This window comes from Macrobrachium rosenbergii, chromosome 13, assembly GCF_040412425.1.
Source record: "Macrobrachium rosenbergii isolate ZJJX-2024 chromosome 13, ASM4041242v1, whole genome shotgun sequence".
In the NCBI taxonomy this organism is placed as follows: domain Eukaryota; kingdom Metazoa; phylum Arthropoda; class Malacostraca; order Decapoda; family Palaemonidae; genus Macrobrachium; species Macrobrachium rosenbergii.
In genome coordinates, this window is record NC_089753.1 from 27739347 (window position 1) to 27762462 (window position 23116).

A 23116-nucleotide genomic window follows, 5' to 3' on the forward strand; every position below is an offset into this window, starting at 1 on the left:
GATGGTAGCTTTTGTTGGTTTTAATGAAACACTGTACAAAATTTATTGCAGTTTCAAGTATGTTCAACCATATGCAGGATAAATTCTCTTCAAATGCAAGCACAGAACTGTTATCGCTATTTGAGGTGTAACATTGTTTTGAGGTGATACAGTACTGTACAAGCTTTTTCACTAATTAACCAATCTGCTTTTTTGCTGTACAGTATTCACAAAACGGTGCCATACTGTAGTGTGGATTGCCTCTATTGATGTCATTTTGTATGTACAGTACTATAGTTCTATTGCACTTTTCTTTAAACAGTTTTTATATATATACATAGTGGTAGAATTGTTGGTCCTGGAATCGTGTAAGGGTTGTCTTCCAGTCTTGGTGAGCTCTGCATGATAATCCATTTGAATTACCCATTCCTTTTCTTTTTTTCTTTTCAGACTAATAATATACTGATCACCACCAACACACAGATAAAACACTTTATCCGACAAGCCATAGAGATAGCGGTGCAAGAGATAGTTGGAGCTGTGATAGAAAGAAGCATTAAGATTGCAATGACTACAAGTGAGCAAATTATTAAGAAAGATTTTGCTTTAGATCCAGATGAGTCACGAATGCGTGCTGCAACGCACCACATGGTACGCAACCTAACGGCTGCGATGGCTATGATTACATCCCGGGATTATGTAGCTAACACAATGAGGAAAGGACTGAAGCAAGGTCTATGGAGTGTTTATGCAAGAGTAAGTTTATATTGGTTTTCATGGTGGTTTTTATTGTTGCATGTATGAGTGCCACCATTTCTTTATAGAATATTTTGGTTCAACTTACAAGTAGATTTGAATTATATTTGTGTGCGCATGCACCGGACATCACAGGCACACTATAGATGGTACTTACGTAATCTAGGAAATTTACCTTTAAGATGGAAATAGAAAGTGTGGTGAGACTTGGACTTAGGAAAAGGTAGTGGGTTAAGCATTAACAGAGCACTTGTCCTTTCTTGCCACATGCATTAGTCTCTCTTTGTTAGCTCCTTACGAAGAAATGCTGTAAAAATATGGATTTTTAAACATCTAACTTACCTGGTAGTTATATATAGCTTAAGTCCCTGACGCTACGGCAGAATTTCAAAAACTCGCGCAATCGCCGATCGGTAGTCAGGTGAACCACCTGTGCGCTCTACCCAGGTACCTGGAACCATTCCAACTATTCGCAGATCTTCCCCTGCAGCTAATGTGATAACATCGATGGAATTCGCTCGTAACCTGTGTTTTTAACCTTATTTTGAGTGAAGTGCTTTGGCTTGGCTTTGGCTTATTGGCTTTTGGATTTTCTTATAACATATCTGACTTCGCCAGTGTGAAAATGTATTAGGGATGCAAGCGGCTTGCTAAAGTCTCCTTGGATCCCCACTTAGTATGTCTGAAGAACGGGAATGAAAGACCGGCTCAGAAGAGCCAAGAGTACTGTTTCTCACTCTTCCAGATATTCCCAGGGAATAGTTAATTCTTTTCCCCTTGATAACTATCCTATTGATCCTTCTTTCTCCACGTAGTAGTAGTCTCTGAACCCCTACCAAGAGCAGGTAAGGACCCAATGTAATGATTTGTTGGCTGCCATTTCAGACCCTGGCCCAACAGGTAAAATCCCTCTCAGAAGACAGGGATAATATGTGATCGAATATGTTGTTAGTGCAAGTGCAGTGGAGGGTGCGACTGCTCGGTCCTGTTGTGCTCCTAGTCCTAGACCTCTTCCAAGCTCACCAACCCCTGTAGAAGGGAAAATGAAACCAGACGAAGAGAGGCAAGAGCTTTAGCTACCGAGCAATCGTCCTCGGCGTCTGTTGGCAGCGTTTCCCGGGGCGCTCTCACCTCGCCATAGGAAAGCGAGGTTAAAGTGTTTCGTCCATTGGTTGCTGTCGTCAACCGGGGCGCTGACCGTGCCGCTGGGCCAGTTCTCAAGTAACCTCTAGGTTTGTGGGACAGCGAAGTTGAAGTATGGGCCTTGGGGCGTCGATAGAGGCTGGGCGCCAGGGCGTCGGCGTCGGCTGAGCGCCAGGATGTCCAGGCGTAGAAGCTGGAGCGCCTGGGCGTCAAGTGTCGAAGTTGAAGCCTTCCCGGGGCGTCGGGCGTCATGAAGCTGGGCCTTAGACATTAAGCAGAAAATGGGCAGCCAACACGCCAGGCGTCAGGGCTGGGCGCCAGGCGCGGGCGTCAAGATGATATTACGAAAGCGTCATTCGCCGTCTTCGTAAATCGGAAGAGAGAATGATAATATCTAGCATTCTCCTGTGAATCTATTATGCAGAAATTTCTGTGAAGACAATATAAAAGGCCATCGGCACACCAGACTTGAAAAGGCTTATGAAGATATTTACTGGAAATTTTCCCAGAGAAATTTATCTATTTCTCCTCGTTCCCGCCTTCAAATTTACTCTTGTGAAGGAGTCTGAGAGAGGCAGCATTTACGAAGAATGGATACTTTGAAGGAGAGAAACAATGAAAGACAGCCTTTGTTTTCCTCATATATCTGATATGGAAGTGTATGGATAAAGGACCGGAGATAGTTCAACGAATCAACTGCACCTTTCTCGTGCAGGACTCCTGAAGAAAAGGGCCCATCTTTGCTCTTTCCTGTTTAATGGGGTCACGTCAATCAAAATCAAATTGATTTATACCTCTTTTTTCCTCTCACCCCTTCTCTCAAGGTTTGAGTTATAGAATTATTTTCTATCTGAGTAAATGGTGAGTCTAAGCAGCAAATTACCATTTATGTCAAAGTAGCATTACAATAACATAGAGCACTAAGTATCTTTGTAAGCCTCAGTGTGTTCCTCAGGTGGATGGATTGGGTGATGTGAGCTCTACAGGGTGGATTACGCATTCTTACTACTACGATTCTGGTGAGCTGGTTATAATACAGTGAACCCCCTCTGTAGAGACAATTAGTCCACTCTACTAGTGCAGACTAGACAGTTACCAGCAAATGTCACAATGTGCAAGTAATTGACAGGGTTGATTAATTTGTTTATTGTTGCTGCAATTTAAATACTAGACAATTTGACTAGTGGTTGCACCAATTTTTATCTGAATAACAAAATATCTGGCAGCAAACCAGTTTGCAAATGACAGATGCACGACTGTTGCTCACAGTTTCAAATTGCAAACCTTTCACGTCTGTCTTTGACTCAAAGTACCGAAATTAGTACAGTACATGTTTGATCTCTCTACATTAGCTGGTAGTCAGCTAGCTGGAACCTCTAAGCAAATTTTCCAGCAGCCGCAGCCTTCTTCTGACCTGATTGCCCAGCCACAGCAGCCGGGAGCTCTTCCCTTCCAGCCCCAAGGGTAGCTCTCCTACTAAGAACAAACATAGACAGTTCCTATATTCAGTCAGGATACCGGGCTGCAGGCGTGGCGGACAATGTGCTGCCTTTCGTACATCCTCCTCTTCCTCCTTCGGTTGATCACTGCGTCCTGCGGAATACCCTCTCGGTCCATTATTGTGATGGGAGGAAATAGTTGCGTAGTTGAAACTTCCCAGCCTGTCCCAGCGGCAGGAAGCCCGCGTATAGCTTCACTATAAAATATGCAGCAGACTTTGTCTTCCCAGCTGCAAAGCGTGACAACCAGGAAAACAGAAGGAGAATGATAATGAGCGTCCAACTAAAAGCTTACAGGCGTCAGAAGTTTAAGGCGGCTGAAGCGTAGTGAATGAACTCTAGGCGGCTGGATGCAGTGGCGTCAAGCATCTAGGGTGATCTGTCATGGCGTCAATGAACGGGCGATCAGCGTCGGGCATTGGGCGTCAGGCGTCAGGCTTCAAGATATTGGAAGCCAAGGCGTGGAGTTAGCTCAGGGCGCAAGATGCACTGGCATCAAGCGTCTAACAAAGAATTAGGTCTACTGATAAACAGAGATAGAAATCAGCCGATCCATCCCAAGAGGTTCTATGCCTTGGGATGAAGATTCAGAGTCAGGATTTTCGGGCTTTTCCGTTTATTATAAGACAGGACAAGCCTCAAGAAAATTTCAGAACTTTATAAGAGACAGTCATGCTTGGCAAAGGAATGGATGAGTCTGCTGGGAACCCTTTCCTCAGCTGGAGCGAGTTTGTCTCCTTTGAGAGGTTGAATTCTATACCCGTTACAGTTTCATCTAAATCGGACTGGGACAAGGAAATGAGCTGGAAATTGATGCATCCCCATTTGGAACCAATAGGAACCGTGTTGTAGTGGTGGGCGTCCCGTCAAGCTCCAGAGTCCCTTCTCTATATTAGAGGAACCAGACCTAGTGTTGTTATCCGGCCAGCGTCGGACTCAGTATGGGAGCAACACGAGGAAATAAAGTCTCGGGCTCCTGGACCAGGCAGGAGGATTTAAACATCAATTAGAAGAGATTGCTGCAATCCTTCTAGCTCTCAGGAGTTCGAACACGATGCATGGGGAACAAAGAGGTGCAGGTCAACACCGACAACACGGCAGCGTTGGCCTACATCCCAGCAAACAAAGGGGCACTCACTCCGAGTCTCTATACGAGACAATAAGAGAATCTCTTCTTTGGGGCAAAGAGGAGAATGTAAAACTAGTAGCCCACTTTATCAAGGAGAAAAAATGTAGGGCGGACATTCTGAGCAGGAAATAAAGTCCTCTCAAAGAATGAGCTTGCTACATCAGGACTTTAGGGATGTCCTTGCATAGATCTCTTAGCCACAGCGCCAGCGAAGAGGTTGGACATACACCTCAGTACAGATCCGGGGCTATATGCACATGAGCGCGTTCCTGGTGGACTGGTCCAACTTGGGCGTGTATGCATTTCCCCTATTCAAGATAATACACAGGGTACTGAAAAAATTTGTGTCACATGAGGAGGACCGGAATGGCCCTTGGCCCCTTGCTAAGCGACAGAAGTTGGTTCCCAGAAGTACTGGATTGGATGGTGGGCATTCCGAGTAGCCTACCTCAGAAAGTAGATACTCAAACAACCCCACTTGGAAAGATATTACCAAAACCTACAAGCGCTACTGTTAACTGCTTTGGACTATCGGAGGAAAACTCACAAGAGCCAGAAGTTTTTGAGAAGGAGGCAGCTGGCGCTATCGCAAATCAAGGGAGGTTATCACCATTAAGGTATACCAATCCAGTGGGAGGTATTTAGAGGATGGTGTAAAGGACAACCCATGTGTCCTCTTCCAATATTTCTGTAACCCAAATTTGTATATAGAGAGAACTCACCAGCATGGAACCTAGACGTGGTCCTGAGGTTCCTCTCATGGGAGAAGTAGGTTAGATCCCTTGCAGAGGGCATCTTTAAAGGACCTCTGAAAACTCTTTCTTAGTCAGTTTGGCCATAATGAAAGTTAGTATTTGGATATGCTCTCAGCAAGAATATAGATTTTATAAAGGCAAGGCAATCTGCTCACTGCAACTAGGCTTCCTTGCAAAAATGAATACTCATCACAACCCCTAGCCCAGAGCGTTCGAGATTCGAACCTACTTGGACATAACAGGGGAGGAGAGAGTCCTATTCAGTAAGGAGTTCTAAGGCTCTACCTGGATAGGACAAAGGACTTCAGGAAAGGAATTCAGAAGAGACTTTGGTGCTCAGTCAAAGCTCTCTGTATAGATGTCGAAGAATGCTCCTGTTTTATTTTATCAGACAGTTGATAAAAGAAACAGATATGGAATGTAGAGATAGACTACAAGATTCTGAAGTAAAGGCATGAGGTCAGGGCAGTAGCAACCTCTGTAGCTCTTAAGTAGAACAGGTCCTGCAGATTATCTTGGACCCGACCTTCTGGAGAAGCAACGTTAGTATTTGCCTCTCACTATCTAAAACAAGTCAAGACATTATGCGAGAAGATTGCTGTCGCTGTGCCCGTTTATAGCATCTAATTCAGTAATGGGAGAGGGAATACCCTACAATCCCATAAACCAGTGCCCTTTTTCTTACCTTGGAATTGAGAATTTTTATGGTTGTTTGTGAAGACTGGGCGCGGTCTTCCGCAATCATTGGATGAAAGTTCCTTGGTAGAGCCGGAACAAAGGTATTGAGAGGAGTCTAGTCACATAGAGGTTATACACGGTTGACAGCCCCTGAGATTTTCAGCCCCTGGGTAGATCACTGGATCTCTTAAGGAATGCAGACATAATGAGAGGAGTTCATTGAAGTCAGCTTCGTAATCAATCCTATAAAATAAATACCCTTTGTTCTTGCCTTGGAATGGTTGAAATTTGATGGTTGTTTGCTTGAAGATTGTTTTGATCTTCCACAATCATTGATTTTAGTCAGATGATCATTTGTTCCTTGGTGATGCGGAACAAATTAATATAGGTTGTCTGTCACATAGAGGTTGGTTTCTTGCGGTTGGCAGCTCCTAGGAGTCTTCAGCCCTGAGTGGATCGCTGGACCTCTTAAGGAGTCTACCAGACATAATGGCGGAGTTTATTAGACTCCTTCCTTAATCAATTCCATAAAACAGTACCCTTTGTTCTTACCTTGGAATGGTTGAAAATTTTATGGTTGTTTGTGAAGATTGAGCATGATCTTCACAATCGTGATTTTAGTCAGATGATCATTTTGTTCCTTGGTGGCGCCCGGAACAAGGGTATTATAGGTTGTCTGTCACATAGAGGTTGGTACACCGGTTGGCAGCTCCTAGAGGTCTTCAGCCCCCTGAGTGGATCGCTGGACCTCTTAAGGAGAAACCTTAGACAAAATGAGGAGTTCATTGAAGTCAGCTTCCTTAATCAGGTAAGGACCTTAGTTGGTTTATTAACCCTTAAGCAAATTCCAACGATGTTGGCTGTCTGACCCTCCACCAAATTGTCAATCAGCTATATATATATAACTACCAGGTAAGTTAGATGTTTAAAAATGATATTTTCATAATAAAATAGAATTTTTGAACATGCTTACCTAGTAGTTATATCAGTAAGTCCACCCTCCTCCCCTCTAGAGACTAGGGCATGGAAGATCTGAGGAATAGTTGGAATGGTTCAGGTACCTGGGTAAGAGAAGCGCTGGGTGGATTCACCTGACTACCGATCGGCGATTACGCTGAGTTTTGAAATTCTGCCGTGGCGTCAGGGACTTAAGCTATATATAACTACCAGGTAAGTATGTTCAAAATTTATTTTATTATGAAAATATCATATTGATGGTAGGGAAAATTTGAACGAAATTAGAACCACTACCCTTCTAAATACTGTACACTGAAACACAGAATAGGGTTGATTTCATCTTTAAAAGTTGTAACTAGATAAAAAAAAATATATATACAAAAAAGGGTATTGGAGGATTGTCTCATCAAAAACCTCCTGCAGTACATTCAGTAATTTGTTATATTAGTAAAAGTCACAGAGAAATGTGAATGGTACTGTTATTAACAACTGTGCTAAATTATTACATTGAGCACATTTCATGAATTATGGGAACTTGCAAACTAGTACAGTCTTCTCTCTCTGACCTAGTCAACTCTCTCTCTCTCTCTCTCTCTCTCTCTCTCTCTCTCTCTCTCTCTCTCTCTCTCTCTCTCTCTCTCTCGAGCTTTATGATTAAATAACACCTGAATACCAAAAGGTTTACAGTATATGCCTGTGAATAGAAAAAGGGGTCCATATTGTAAAATGAGAAATACATGCATAGACTGCAAAATTTATATTCTAAAGTAAATTCTAAAAGTTTGTTTACACCATCTAAATTCCAAACAGTGCAGATTGTTGCTCAAATTCACAGAAGACGTAATCCACTGTGTCGATATGTTAAGTGTGCATTTAGTCAATTTCCCACTTCTATGAATTGGTCTCCACCCAGATGGATTTGTCTCATGTCTTTAATGAGCCATGTTATTTCATTTGAAAAATCTGCTACGGCCATGTAAATTGTGGTTTAACTTGCAGATGGAAGTAGTAGGCATGTGGTTTAGCAAGAAAAATTAAAAAAAAACTTTATGTATGGATGATATACATATTTCTTAAGGTACAATAATCCTAAAAATGTTAAGTACTGTAAGTGCATTGCGTTTGCTCTTTCAACTGATCATGTTCCATTTTCAATATTTATTTCTGAACAAATTCCTCAGGCGAGCTACAGTCAGGTTAGCAGTCTAATTCAATGGTCTTGTCAAGCTACAATTAATAACTTAGGCAATCTAATATTGAAACCTTTTTGTATTCATTTTGTTTATCTTTTCTCTCATCAGCAAGTCTCCCAGCTGCAGTCTTGTAGTCACAGTCGTGATGCAGCAGACCAAATTGAAGAAATGGCTGCCTTGATAATTCAGGAGAATATTGGTCTTGCTTGTGCCTTTATCCAGAAAACTGCAGCAGAAAAAGCAGTAATGGAGATGGACAAAAGGCTGTCACAGGTAGGTTTTTCAGAATGAAAACCTTTGAATTTTGAATTATTGCAAAGATTTGGGTTGATTAATGCAAGTTGCATTACTTACATGTATTTTATTATGTATACAGGATTACGAAGCTCGGAAATTAGCCCGAACAGAAGGCCGAAGGTACTGTGATCCAGTTGTTCTTACATACCAAGCAGAACGTATGCCTGAACAAATCCGTCTTCAAGTAGGTGGGGTGACACCACCCCAAATGGCTGTGTATGAAGAGTTTGCACGGAATATACCAGGCTTTCTTCCCATCAGTGAACAGGATGCCATGTTCTTACCAAAGCCAGTGCCTATCACTACAGTAAGTGAAGTATGTTCGATTCCTTTTTATGTTTTATGATTTAAGTTGCATGTAGTGGTCAAAGCATGAGCTGGTGGAGGTTAATATGAGAATAGGAAACAGAAAACAAACCAGATGCATACACTGCGCTAAAGCTTTGTGAAGAAACAAGGAATAAAAGTAGGATGCTAAAAGCCAGGATGTCAGACCCAACCTTAACCGGTTTTGAATTCCATATTGCGAATAAAAATGGGTCAAGTTTGATTTTACATAAAATAGAGGTATAAGCACTATTAGAAGAGGAAAATTTAAATTGCCTCTGAAAGGAAAAGCCATTCAGACAATCAAAAGTCAAGGAGTGTCAGTTAAAGGGTCACAAAACTACTTTGTACATATAGAACCTGGAATGCAGTATCCCAAGTAAGAAAATTAAGGGAGTATAGTAAAGAGTAAATATAAAGATTGGTAAAATGTCTTTAAAAATTAAAGAAATGTTTAAACAAAACTGGTGACTTATGTCCTAACAAATTATACACCAAAAAATAAAAAAAAAAGGCATGGAAGGAAACTTTAACTCCTAATCCACATAAGCCTTCAGTACCTGTCAATCAGAGGAGTGTGCTAACTTGGAAATAGCTGTGGCAGTAGAAATGACTGCAAGCAAGAACAAAGCAAAAGCTCATTTGTTGGTGCCTTGCATCCAAACAAAAGAAAACTGATAATGTTGACAGGCTAAACTTACAACAGATTAGGTTATGCAACCCTTCAACCTGAGCCAAGTTAGCCCCTGAAGAAAACTTTGTAGATAAGATGGAAATAACTGGAAACTTTGATATTTCATGGTCTTGCCACATCAGTTGTGGATGCCACAACAGTCTAGTCGAGAAATATCAGATTCTACATTTGGTAGGTCATCATTTACTCATTCCCTTACTATCCTTTTTGTGCTCGTGAACACTTGTGTGCTTATTTTTTCCCAATCTCAAGAATATTGATTAATTTCCCAAAAATATCCCTACTTATTTTCATGACCCCAGTTTTACATGTTCTCTGATGCATTCTTGTTTCCAACGCTCCCAGTATATTGATAAATTGTCGACAAAAACTGCACTGCTTACAAAAACATCTAAGAACTTAATGAAAATCTTATTTTAAAAATTTTGTTTCACCTTTTCGAAAAACTTGAAGGGGAAGAGGTTGAGCAACAACAACAACAACCCCCTTCATTTATTGTCCTCTGAAAAGAAGCATGGACTATAAAGACAAAAATGCTGTTGCTCCTGCTTCCTTTTGTTTTTGTTAATACATCCTGCATGCGTATCAAGTACTTAGTTTTCTGTATATTTTATTTGTGCAATGGTGTTTGCAGAAGTTTGCAAGCTCTTCTGATTTCGAGAATTTGGCTCTGTATTTTTAGTTGTTAATTGATAATAAGCTGAAAAGAATTGTAGTTGAACTCAACCAGATTAGTAACTTGGTCCTATAGCAGACTTTTCATGTTTTTCATGTTCTAGAGTTTTTACTTTTAACTTTTCAGCAACAGCAGCAGCAACAGCAACAACAGCAGCAGCAACAGCAGCAGCAGCAGCAGCAGCAGCAACAGCAGCAGACACAGCAGCAGCAGCAGCAACAGCAACCTCACTTATCATTCGGTAACGATGAAGCAACTGCCTTCTTACTCCTGACGGACCGCATGAGTGCTGAATTAGACCATACAATTCAGGCCTTCACAACCCTCGCACCAACATCACCGCTGATTCCTATGTTACACTCTCTGCGTGATGGATTGATCTTCACTCGATCGAATCGTGACGTTCACTCTGTTCAGTTGTTGCTAAGAAAGGTTAGTCTTCTGAAACTTTAGAGCTGAAATATGTAAACATACTTGACACATTAGACGAAAATAAATGTTTTAATCTCAATCTTTCTCAATTTAGGCTGTCGAGAACCTTTTGGAAGGTTCGCGTGAGCTACCTACCGAACCGGAGTTAAGTCAGTTGGCCTTACGATTTAGGGATTGCCATCTCATTGTCTTGAAGGCCATGGCTGATCCACAGTCATATGGCCTTGGCTGGACATCGAGGAATGTTACGAAGTAAGTGTGCCGTGATTATTTTATTGGTTCTGAAATACTATAGATTGTGTATCGATAGGATTTTGGGAAATATTGCTAGAAAAATATTTACCACTATGTGAGCAGTCAGTAACTATAATGATTGTTAGATTTGTACTCCTGTTACGGGAGCCATTTTAAAACTGAAAATCAGTAGACTAAATAAATTTAATGCCTTCATTGCTTTAGGCCTTCAGTTACCTTCAGAAGTCTTTGTTGAAATATGAACTCATAACTTTCAGTGCCCATTTTGTTTGTCACAAGATGTCCCCATATGCAAAGCTTTTTAATGGTAGAAGAGGAATCTGTCAAATCATGCAGATAGTTAGTTCATGGCTGTCAGTGTCTTTTTCCATTTGTGCTTTTTTGTACTTGGTTCCCTAGATTTGTTATTAGTTTGTTCATGGTTACCCTAATTATTTTGATTTTGTCTAAAGTCAAGCTTTTCACACTTCCTAGCAATTTTGACTTAATCACTTACTGATAAAGTTCTGCCATCAGTGAATGTCAACTACATTTTTCCGCCGAAAATATGGGTTCCACTATACTGTACTTGCTGTTTTTTTTTTTTTTTTTTTTAGTGTATTAACAAAAATTACATTTAAGACAGTGAACCCTGAGAGTCATTGAGTACCTAGTATTACTTGCCAATGAAATAAAGTGGTGGAATTGAGATTTTAAAAACAGGACAGCTTAAACTGTTGGCCATGAAACCCAAATGTTAGTAATAATTGTTTGGGTATCAAAGCAATTTACCATACTTTGAAAAAGCAAGTGTCTAGCTTGCTTATCTTAAATTTTCATACAGTAGATATTTTGTTTACCTATTTTGTTTACCTGCAAAGTGAAGTTTAACAACTAATTCTTTTTTCCAGGTGTTGGGCTGAGTCAAGAGATGAGGGCAAGTTTAATTTGGATGTCATTGACTGGTTAATCCGCTCTCATTTGTTAAATATGCAGCTGTTTGATGAACAATTGGCACGTATTTTAGAGGATCCTCGCCTGCCTACTTTGATGCCAATGCATTCTCGCTTTATTATGCAGCTAGTCCAGGTTAGTATAATAGTGTCATAGTTTTAGTGCAGTCCTGATATTCCCTTTACTCTACATATGTTTTCCAATGTATTTTTAACTAAGTATCCATTAAAATGAATTCCTGAATTTTTTTTTATTCCCCAGATGTATTTGGTTGATGATCCCAGTAACACAGTACTGAGTGAATCTGATCTGCAGCTCACTTTGGAAGGGTTAGTTCGTCTTTGTCACAGTCGCCAACCCCCAGAGGGCCTCTTTATGTTGATTGAAGCACTTAAACTGAAACACGATCTCATGAGTGGTGAAAGGTTGAGCAGTACTCACTTGGGAGCAAGCAGCGTCACTGGAATATCAAGTCTTCCAAGTCTTCACTTCCATTCTGGAGTAACACAGGCCCGGGATTTTCAAGACCCACCTGCTTTGCAGGAAAAGACTGAAGTCCTGTTGCGGGAATGGATCCAGATGTATCACTCTCCAACAGCCGGGCAAGGCTCAGCATCAGCCTTCCAGCATTATGTGAAACAGATGAATCTACATGGTATTTTGAAGACTGACGATCTCATTACAAGGTAAAACAGAACTGGTCCCTTGATAGTGAACAGGCTCCACTAATAAGTTTTCAGATCACTGTGTAAGCTATTTAAAGATAACAGTTAACTACTATTCTATATTTAGTTGAAATAACTCTTAAGTAATGGATTTACAAGATTAACTTGTCTGATGTAAACACATAAAGTTACAACAGTTAATGTATTGTCACAGTACAGCCACAATGGAAGCATAGCTGCAGTAGAGATTGCTGGCAACAGGGGATGAATAAGAAAAAGAGCTGCATAGCATTTCGTAAATGCTCATAATATTGTTGACTGTGTTAGCAACTTAATTCTGTATACATTGTAGGATCCTTGTCTTACCTGCCTTCATTGGACTTTATTTTATGTGCAATGGTAAAATTAGGGAAAGGTAAAGTGTAAGGTTGAGAAGTAAGTTGGGAATAAATGGAACTTAAGAAAAGGCAGGAAGCACTGTAGCTGGGACTGAAAGAAGAGTTGATACAAACAATCTTCTTGTGTGTTACTAACTCTTAGCCATATTTTCCATGTTGATATCAGGTTCTTCCGCATCTGCATTTCAATGTGCCGAGATTTGTGCGTGCGTTCCATTCTGGAGCATGGACAAGGTCCTGCATCACCCACTTACATGCGAAGCAAATGTTTCCAGAATTTGGATGCCTTTGTGCGCCTCATTGCCTTGTTAGTCAAACATTCTGGGGAGGCCACAAACCCAACAACCAAGATTAATCTGCTTAATAAGGTGTGTATGAATGGAATTTCAGATTCGCACTAATGTGATAATGTGAGTTGACTTTGAAATGTTTCTTCTCTTGTTTTTCTGAGGATAGGGTTATTTTCACTAAGTTCAGACAGGTAATGAACTTTGAAATGACATACTGTAGTATATTGAAGTGGAATTTGTTTCAAATTAATTGGAATTACTAGATCATTCTCATGGTCATTGAGACGAGCCTGCTTAATACCCATAAAACCAAGCCTGTCATCTTGGGATAGGAGTGTATTCATAGTGAAGTGATTTGGGTAAAGGAGAAAGAAGCATTAATTTATTAAACAGTACAAAAGTGTCACAAATGTTTTGAAATAAAGACGTTAATCTTTAGCATTTTTCATGAAAGTTGCCACCAATGACTTACCCATTATCAGATGAATTTTAGTACTTTGTTTTTCCCTTGTTTGACACAGTATAGTACTGACTTTTTGGTGACTGTATATCTTTTATTTGTAGGTACTTGGTCTAGTCTCTGGTATCATGATCCACGACATAGAAACTAATGGAACTGAATTCCAGCAACTTCCATATCACCGTATCCTGATAATGCTGTTCCTAGAATTGAATGCTCCGGAAGCCATATTAGAGTCTATCAATTTACCAGTAAGTCTGGTGTATTTACAGCAACAAACTTTTCACAGTAAAAATGAAAGTGAATTTTGTAATGGTATTTGACCTACAAATAGTATTTCAGATTGAAATTTTCTTTTTTATTACATACATTAATCATGTCTGTGCTGTCAGGTTCTCATGGCATTCACCCAAACCTTACACCTACTGCGTCCCAGCAAGTGCCCAGGATTTGCATATGCATGGATAGAAATAGTGAGTCACCGTGTCTTCATAGGACGTATGCTGGCCATCACTCCCCAGCAAAAGGGATGGTCTATGTATTCAATGTTGTTGATTGATCTCTTCAAGTTCTTAGCGCCATTCCTCAGGAATGCAGAGCTTGCAAAACCACTTACTATGCTTTACAAAGTAAGTAGCCTGAGAATTTCAGCATGACTGCTCTACACTGTCAGCAGTATATTGTACTGTACATGTTTTATCATTGAAAGTTACTTTGATTAGTTTAAGTAGCTCTAGTTATAATTAGTTTAACCAGACTGCAGAGCTAAATTGTAATACTGTATACTGTAGTTAATTTTGTTTACCAAATTGATATTTGTAATTGTTTTTCAGGGAACCTTGCGGGTATTGTTGGTTCTCTTACACGACTTCCCAGAATTTCTCTGTGAATACCATTACGGGTTCTGTGACGTCATCCCTCCAAACTGCATTCAGATGCGCAACTTGATTTTGAGCGCATTTCCCCGTAACATGAGACTTCCTGATCCATTTACTCCAAATCTAAAAGTTGATATGTTGCCTGAAATCACAATTTCTCCCAAGATTGTAACAAATGTTGCCAATTTAATTCAACCACCGGAATTTAAGAAGAACCTGGATTCTTACCTGAAGAATAGGACACCAGTTACGTTCCTTTCAGATATGCGTACTTACTTACAGGTATGTTGCTCTCATCACTTTTGTAGTTTCTCTTTGCTAAAAGAGTGATTAAGTTAGTGTTCCATCCACTGTTTAGTAATATTCTTAGGCATACAGTCATTATTTATTAAGTAAATTGATAGAATTCTTGAGATGGAGCAATAGTTAATTTTGGAGTTGTGTAAGAGGATTAGATGCGGGTAGAAATGAAATTACTTTTTTTTTATTAAAATTAAAAGTTGCTAGTAATTTGTAAACCTGAATAGTTGACTAGTGTAATGACTCACATTCAGTGGTGCAAGTTGTTCTGTCTGTCTTTAATCCAAAATTATATGAAATACTTAATCTTGCTTGTTAAGAGGTTAGTCTCTCTTGGCTTCTACTTATAAAACTATGCAAGCTATGTATACGGTTCTTGCATCTGCCAGTAAACTATAGGCTAACCTAGGAATATGACTGGCAGAACAATGAACAGTTCATCTTGTGTATTCAAAACCTTTCTAATAATACCTGGTGACACTGTAATGGTCATGAAATGAAACAAACAGAATGGAATCAAAACTCTGGCTCTTATTTGACTGGCCTTTAATTAAGTACTTGATTTGCAGCAAGTTTCCAGTGAACCCGGGATGAGGTACAACATGTCTGTGATGAATTCTTTGGTGCTGTATGTTGGCATGCAGGCTATTGCACAGATTCATAGTAAGGGGTTAACTCCTTCCATGTCCACGATTGCTCACTCCGCCCACATGGACATCTTTCAGAACCTCGGTGTTGATTTAGACACAGAAGGTACCTTTTTTTTTTTAATCACATCCTATGATATGAGTCAAGATACAAGTGACTACCTTCTAATGTAGGCAGTTAAAGGGAATTCAGGTTTTGGGTATCACAGTGAGGATGACCCTTGTAAACCTGAAAGTTTGCATTAAATATACAAACATACTTGATGATAACACTTCAGTCTTGATTAAAAGAAAAATTTTAATGTAGAGTACATTTATGGAAGTTGTATTCAGTGGTTTTTTCTTAAGAGTATTATCTCTGCTGAGATTGGGGTGATGTCTTTTCCTGAATATTTTAGCACAATAAATTTTGTTGTATGTTTTAGAAAGAAAAAGTTGGTATTCTAGTGTATTTTGTTTTGGCCTAATTTTACTAAACTCAGTTAATCTTCTGTCTCTGCGCAGGTCGTTACTTGTTCCTGAATGCCATAGCCAACCAGTTGCGCTATCCAAATAGCCATACGCATTACTTCAGCTGCACTCTCTTACATCTCTTTGCTGAAGCAAATGCAGAAGCAATTCAGGAACAGATAACCAGGGTTCTTCTGGAGAGGTTGATTGTCAATCGACCACACCCTTGGGGTTTACTCATCACATTCATCGAGCTGATTAAGAATCCTTCTTTTAGGTTCTGGAGTCATGAGTTTGTCAAATGTGCCCCTGAAATTGAAAAGTGAGTATTTCGAGAAGTTTAGAGAAGTTTTAGAGGAGCTGTGGTAGATTAAGGTGAGTATTGCTAATGGCATTTTTGGGAAGATTTATTTTTATTTAGGGTAATTTTATTTGGATTAATATTTTAGTTTAGTAGTACTTATAGGTTCTTTGAAGACATGTTTGTAGTCTTCTATATTAGAGGGTTTAATGATTACATAGCATTTGAATGGGCCTCCTGGCTTGATGAGCAGTGATTGAATTCTTAAACAGCAGTGGTTTATTCCAAAGGAAGATGTGATACCAAAGCATTTTCAAGTTGTAAGATTTATTACTTGGTGTGGCTGAACTTGTTAGGGTAGCTAGACAAGTCAAGGAATAAAGGCAGTCAAAGCTTGATGAATTCTTGTGGTCCAGTTCACTCTCAGTAATTTTTTTTTATAGTACTGTATGTAAGTGATGGATGGCTTGTATTTTGACATCCAAATTTGAAGGATTTGTGTGCATGGGGTTTTGCTTCCCGAGTGCCTTGAGTAATTTACAGTAGATAGTAATAAGGTTCTTGGATAGTGCCTCTTCAACCCTGACTACATTGCTTTCAGCCCTTAACCTTCCAACTTCTACTATTGGTCACTTCCACCTTGCTGTTGAATTCAACTGCTACTTTAGTCTTACTCCAATTATTAATGCTTATTTAAGAACAGATCCTTTAAATGAGCCTTGTGAGTGAAAATGCTGGATTTATCGATTTTAAGTTTCTGAAACGAAACAAAAATGGATTGTTTTATAACCTATGTATTATGTAAGATACTTTAGTTTGGCAGTACAGTATTTGGAATTCTTGAGTCATAGTAATATGGATTTTGCCATTGCATTTCTGATGTATTAAAAGGTTCTGGGTCATGGGTTCCCACTGTAAAACACAGTTGGGTGTTGGCTTATGTGGGATTCACTTGTGCAGAGTTGAAAATACATTTGTGAAAATTCATTCAGCTTCTAAAATCCAAAACTCTAACTAATTCAAAGGCAGACCCTGTAGGATGATGACATCCCCTGGATATGCATGTCTCTCTGGGGTTTTATTTGTTTTTTATTAATTGAAATTCAGTATAGTACTGTATTTAATTCTTGTAATCATTATTCTGTCAAGTCTGTTTAATTCTGTTTCCGGGTTCTCTTTCAGGTCGTTAAACAATATTTATTTAAATCTTGAGTAAAAGTGTTAAGCTGTTGCTAGTGTTGTACTTAGTAGATACAGCATTATTAGGGTTACGATGGTTGCATCAATACTTGAATGTGCATGAAGGATGTGAGTATGTTATTTTTACAATACTGTTACTCAATTTTACTTAAGGAATTTTAAACTATGTGGATTTTGAGATCCATATGGGGTGCTGGAACCAATCCACTGAATGCATAGCTCAAGGGCCTTATATTGAATTAACTTTATTTCTAGATATAATTTTATTTTAAGTGTGATTTAAGTCCTGATTAATATTTAGTCCCCAAATATTTCTTTTGCACTTATTTTAATATCTAATGGTGGTTAAACTTTATCATAATACTAAGAATGTTAGCAAGATTGTAGCCTTTAGTGTTGAAATTAATTTAATTTCTTTCTGAGTAAAGTTTTCATAAGTTTAATTACATAATGCTCATGAATTTCAGTACCCATGAAGTCTTAATACTGGTCACAGGCTACCATCCTAGCTTAATTGTCTTAGTAGCTCAATTGTAAAATTGAGAGTTTATTCCTTTAAACAGTCGTGGCCTTAGAATTACTGTACAATACTTTTTTGTGATCTCTTGAGTCACAAACTAAACCACAATTCTTGTAAAGGTTGAAGATTTTTCTTAGTGGATGTTGTGTTGTATTGTTGATAAGCTATTTATTGAAAGTACTGGTAGGAGTATATTCTTGGAGACGAGTTTGATGTCAAGTATGGTGGAGCTAGTTACTTGAGTGTACTGCATGTATATGTTCAATCACTATTACTCTAATATTATTTGTGACTTGAAATGTATTTAATTGGCAGTTTGATAATTTTTCCTTTCAAGAATGTATTGGTTTTTAAGTGATCATTAGAATTATATTAGAAAGGCAGAAATTGAATAAGTTTGATATTAGAAGCTGCAAGATTTTACACAGTGAAAATTAGTGGTATGGTAGTATAATTTACATTTATGAAATCTTAAGGATAATTGAATAAAAATTCGTGAGGATAGCAAAGTACTTCTGAAGACTGTCTTCATGAAATTGTTTGCCTTGGTACTTCTTTGTATATTTATCAGCTGTACAGTTGTTGAGAAATGCCTTTTGTCATGTTACAGGAAGTAGTTTGCAAGAAGAATGCATTTGATAGTAGGTGATCAGTTTCATTATTGATGATGATATCTTAATTTGTGTTCAAAGTTGTGCCTCATGAAATCTTAATTTGTGTTCAAAGTGTTGCTCTATGTTCAAAGTGTTGCTCTAGGGTTTTTTTTTTTTTTTATTGACATGACCAGATTTGTATAAGTTGTGAAACTGAAGGGCAAAATAAAATTTTTTGATATAGTTGAGAAACTAAAAAAAGATTATATTTAAAATTTAGTGATGTGGATGGGTTTCTTGATGATCAGCTTGGTGACTCAGTCTAAGAGTTATGAAAATGCAAAAAAGCTAAATTTAGTATTAATAAATATTAATATGGTTGTCTAGTTTTTGACCAGTGATGAATATTCAGGATTAGAGACTATTGATTATTTAGAGCTTACCCTTTAGGCCAGCTGTATGTGAGTTCGAGAATGTTGACCCAGTGGTGTGGTTAGACTACTAAATTAAGTTGATGGATTGGGTCCTTTTTTTTTTAAACAATACTATTACTTATGCATCGAGGCAAAAATACTGTATTAGTTCTTGTGTAATGTGTATGTATACAAATCCTAATTTGGTTGTAGCAAATAATTTATTGTAGGTACATTGTTAAGCTGGTTTCATTAGTGTTTGCTGATGCATGAGAGGTAATTTTGATTTTGTCTTGGACATAGAAGTGCTGTTAAGGAAGTTCAGACAAAAGTACTGTATCAGTTTCAACCTTCACAATATCAAGATTTCGACCGATTAGCAAGTTGAAGTGTCCTCAGAATATACAGTTCTGGTTGAATTGAGGTGTAAATGATGCAACATCTGTCAATCTCTAACAGGTGTCATGCTACAATCTTGCAGGTTGTTTGAGTCTGTGGCACGTTCGTGTATGGTTCAGAAGGCTACACGAGACCCAGATGCATGACCGCAAGTGCTTCAGTCTTATTGTGCCCTGGTGGAGACCTGACCACATTGACAGCACAGCATTTTCCTTAGAGGCAGCAGTCCAAGAAGTCATTTTTATTATTAAGGGTTTGAAACAGGTTGTACTTAAAATGAAGAATAACCTGCCTTGAACTTCATGCTGACAGCTGGTGCTCTACATGTAGGACCAAAAAAAAAAAAAGCATGATAGGAAACGAATATCGTAATGTAAATAGGTGGAAAAGGAATGATTGATTGTTCACTTGATCTGAGGTGCTCACCTAGATATTATAATGACTCAGTCTGTGAAAGTTATATTTTATTTAGTACTTCTGTTATAAGTGTTGCGAAATCTATCAAAAGCATAAATTGAAAGCTATGTACCTCCTCTTTTTTCTTGGTAGGTGTAGATTATCTAGAAATTTCTTTAACTGGACCAAATTTTTCTTCATCTTGAATAATATTACATAGTTATTGTTTTTGTTTTCAGAAACCAGCATATCGTTTCTAAAAGGCTGTATATTTTTTACAGATTAAATTCTGTAGTCATATTTATATTTTGGAGGCAGATGTCACGTAAAGCCGAGTGTCAGTATGCGTAGTAATTATTCCAGTGCAAAAGTGATATGTATCTTTATTACTCTTTGTGATCTTCAACTTCCAGGGAACCATGTGATGAGCTATACCTAAGATATTAGATAATATGTGTTGTAGATTTTTTTATCAGGACATGTCTTTGTCTCTGCAATGGTACTGGGAGAGATTGCATTGGGCATCCACTCAGATTAATATAGAGAAGAAATGCTTTATTATTTTCACAATTGTTGGTGGTGGTGTGAAACTTGGGCCTATGGATCTCCTTAGCAGTACTATGTCAACAGGAAGACCTAGTAGTGAGCTTTGCAGAGGCATAGTATCATGTGACTTGTGCGTGATAACGCTACATATGCAAAAATGACAATGGACACAAAAAATGTACAAAATCCCACCCTCCCCCCCTCTTCATAAGCTGTAGGATTCAATCTTTGTAAGAAATATTTAGTAGTCATTGTAAGATACAGTGCATTAGCCATTTAAGATATCATCATGCCCTCAAGAGTAGGCTTCCAGTCACTCGAAAGTCTATACAGGGTACAATAACCCAAACACACAACACACACACACACACACACACACACACACACACACACACACACACACACACACACACACACACACACACACACACACACACACACACCATAGGAAATGAAGAGTGTGTCCAGTCCCGTTCCCACAGTGCACTCTATTTCCTGTTGTATATTTTCTCCTTTTATTGCCCAAAACATCATCTTCCGGATGTGTAATGCTTTGGCACAAAACACTTTTGAATGAGTAGAATTATATCTATGAAAAGATGAATTAAATGAATTAGAATAAGAAAAATTGAAAAAAATGCAATATAAATTCTGGTATGTAAATTAGAATCAGGTGGGGTGAAATATGGAAGTAAAATGGTTTTACATCTTCATTTTTTAAAGAGCTTATTGCCTAATGTAGCATTACAGTATTGTTTTGCAATCATTTTGTATTAAATTGTACAGTAGAGTTGTTGATGGTTCAGACTGAAGAGGGAAATGTTGAATAAATCACACTAAATGTGTGCCTGTATAGTTGAATATATTTTTGTTGACCATGTCTAAAGATATGCAGTTTGTCACTTTGTGTCATATAATTTAGTCCACTCTAGGTTAAGGATGTGAATAAAGGTATCTTGTAGCAAAGCAAAGTTGTTTTTGTTCATTGTTTTGTAATCCCTTGTATTTTTGGTTAGTTACCATGTTTATTCCAAGAACTTCGTTGTTTATTTCTCATGCTTTTTGTTCCATGTATGTCGAGGTTGTTTGAACTGTTGAACCTCATTGCTTGGTTTAATGGTCATACTTTAGTATGTGAGGAATCCAACCATTTCAGTGAGTTAGAGCAATAATGTTTTTAAGTAAAATTTGAGATGTCTTCAGTTATTTATGCATTTACTATACCAAAATGGTTGGGAAATTCACTTGAACTCTTGGTTATTTATGGTCTTACACCAAAATAGTGGTTGAATTGGTTTCAAATCCAGTTTTGTCTGATGTCTCTTTTGAATACCCATTTTTTTTTCTTACTGTAAGTTTAATTTTGAATATTAAGAGAATTTTCTGTAGTCATGGATATACCGCTTTAAAACAGACCACTTCTTAAAACTGTTCAAGTTTTTGGCAAGAATTGTAGTTGGAAGTCTTGTACCTGTTCCACAAACCCTGAAATCTATCACTGACAGCTAAACTGTTGATTTGGCTATGACAGATGGTGATTCCTCTGTGCAAGATGGACAAGATCTTGTGTAGATTGATGCCATGGATTAAAGACCTGTTAAATTGCAGTAAAAGAGGAGTTTGGTTTGGACCGTGGTAGCCAAGAACACTAAATGTTACAAGATGCTTACACTGATGATGTGGGATGTACCTACCTGTCTTCATTTAGTGTGTAGAATTTGCAGGTGAGAGCTCAGTGTTACATTTCCCTTCGGTATTAGGGCTTTATGATCAAATAGTAAGGCCATTTTTTTTTTTTATTTTAAGTATAATGTGCAAAATTCTTTATGTAGCATTTTTATAGATTTAAATTGAGATTACTATTTTTAGGTCCAGATTTAGCAGTAATGTGGTGAAAGTTATTGAGCTCTATGGCTGAAAAATCCTTCTTTAGATATTTTATTTCCTTGATGTTACACAAAACAAGCTTTACTTAAGTTGTGAAGGATAGATTTTTGTGGATCAAGTGTGGTCCCTGTAAGGGGTTACAGATGGTGGAGACTCGGGCTTCTTTACAGTGCCTAATGTTTGTCCCTGCATTGCCTATTGCCTTTTTCTTAATTCAAGTTATTTAACTATTTTGACTTGGTTTTAACCATAAAAACTAGTTCTGATTTAAGCACACACTTTTAACTTCTTTTACAGTTTGGCATAATAAAATTGGCCTACAACCAGCCTTTTACATCAAATGCCAGGCTTTATAGGAGGTTGCTGTTGTTGGATTCAGTGTAAAACCAACACCATCCCATTCAAGGAACTATACTCTAATAATATCAGCAAAAATGTTTTTGTTAAACTCTGTTTTTGTGGGTTGATAGCATCCTCCACAAGTAGTCACTCAAATTCAAAATCTGTGAAAAGTGCCTTTTGCTGGAAGGTTGTTAAATTGGATGAATGGTAACTGGTATACCAAGCCAAGTCACATCCATCCCTCTGTACTCATTAGATGTGGAACTTTTCTTTGTTTTGACATGTGGCACCGAGATAAGGTTTTGTTTCCTGGTGTGGTGGAAGTTAATATACTAAGGTGGATTTTCCAGTAGCCAGAACTACTCTGCCAGCCACACTTATCACACAAGTTGTTGAATCTAATGAAATTTTCAGTACTTTCATCTAAAAGTTATGACATTTTCATTATTTTCTTCTAACAGTTGTGACAGTTTGAAACCCTGCCCTTCTTGTGTTTTGTAGAATGAGAAAAAAAATTGTTTCCAGTAACCTACATCATCTTGACTACCTATCAAGTCTGATCAAAGCCTCCTGGGAATCCACAGTGGAAATTTCTGTAAGCTTGACTAAGGCAGTTACCTAAGCCCGTAGCACATATTTCGATTACCAGGAGGTATCATCATCCCGGAGCCATTCCTGCATTTCTCTATATGGGACAAGATATGAAGTGATTTTTGTTGGCCCTCTTT

At 38.3% G+C, this 23116-nt stretch overlaps 1 protein-coding gene across 3 annotated transcripts in view; it reads left to right on the forward strand.

Moving 5' to 3' along the window:
* Nucleotides 1-21130, forward strand: part of Not1 (CCR4-NOT transcription complex subunit 1) — a 52227-nt gene extending 31097 nt beyond the window's left edge. Inside the window, exons 25-39 of one of the 3 annotated variants that reach the window (XM_067114905.1) lie at nt 430-735; nt 8198-8362; nt 8466-8702; nt 10210-10515; nt 10610-10767; nt 11661-11838; nt 11965-12389; nt 12933-13134; nt 13621-13767; nt 13909-14145; nt 14350-14676; nt 15264-15447; nt 15846-16113; nt 17275-17400; nt 19300-19564. In XM_067114905.1, coding sequence (XP_066971006.1) covers nt 430-735; nt 8198-8362; nt 8466-8702; nt 10210-10515; nt 10610-10767; nt 11661-11838; nt 11965-12389; nt 12933-13134; nt 13621-13767; nt 13909-14145; nt 14350-14676; nt 15264-15447; nt 15846-16113; nt 17275-17308 — 3174 coding nt within the window. In that variant the 3' untranslated portion in view covers nt 17309-17400; nt 19300-19564. Of the gene's footprint in view, nt 1-429; nt 736-8197; nt 8363-8465; nt 8703-10209; nt 10516-10609; nt 10768-11660; nt 11839-11964; nt 12390-12932; nt 13135-13620; nt 13768-13908; nt 14146-14349; nt 14677-15263; nt 15448-15845; nt 16114-17274; nt 17401-19299 lie in introns of all 3 variants that reach the window. The other 2 variants (XM_067114903.1, XM_067114904.1) reach the window with 2 other exon arrangements.
* Nucleotides 21131-23116: the final 1986 nt, after the last annotated feature.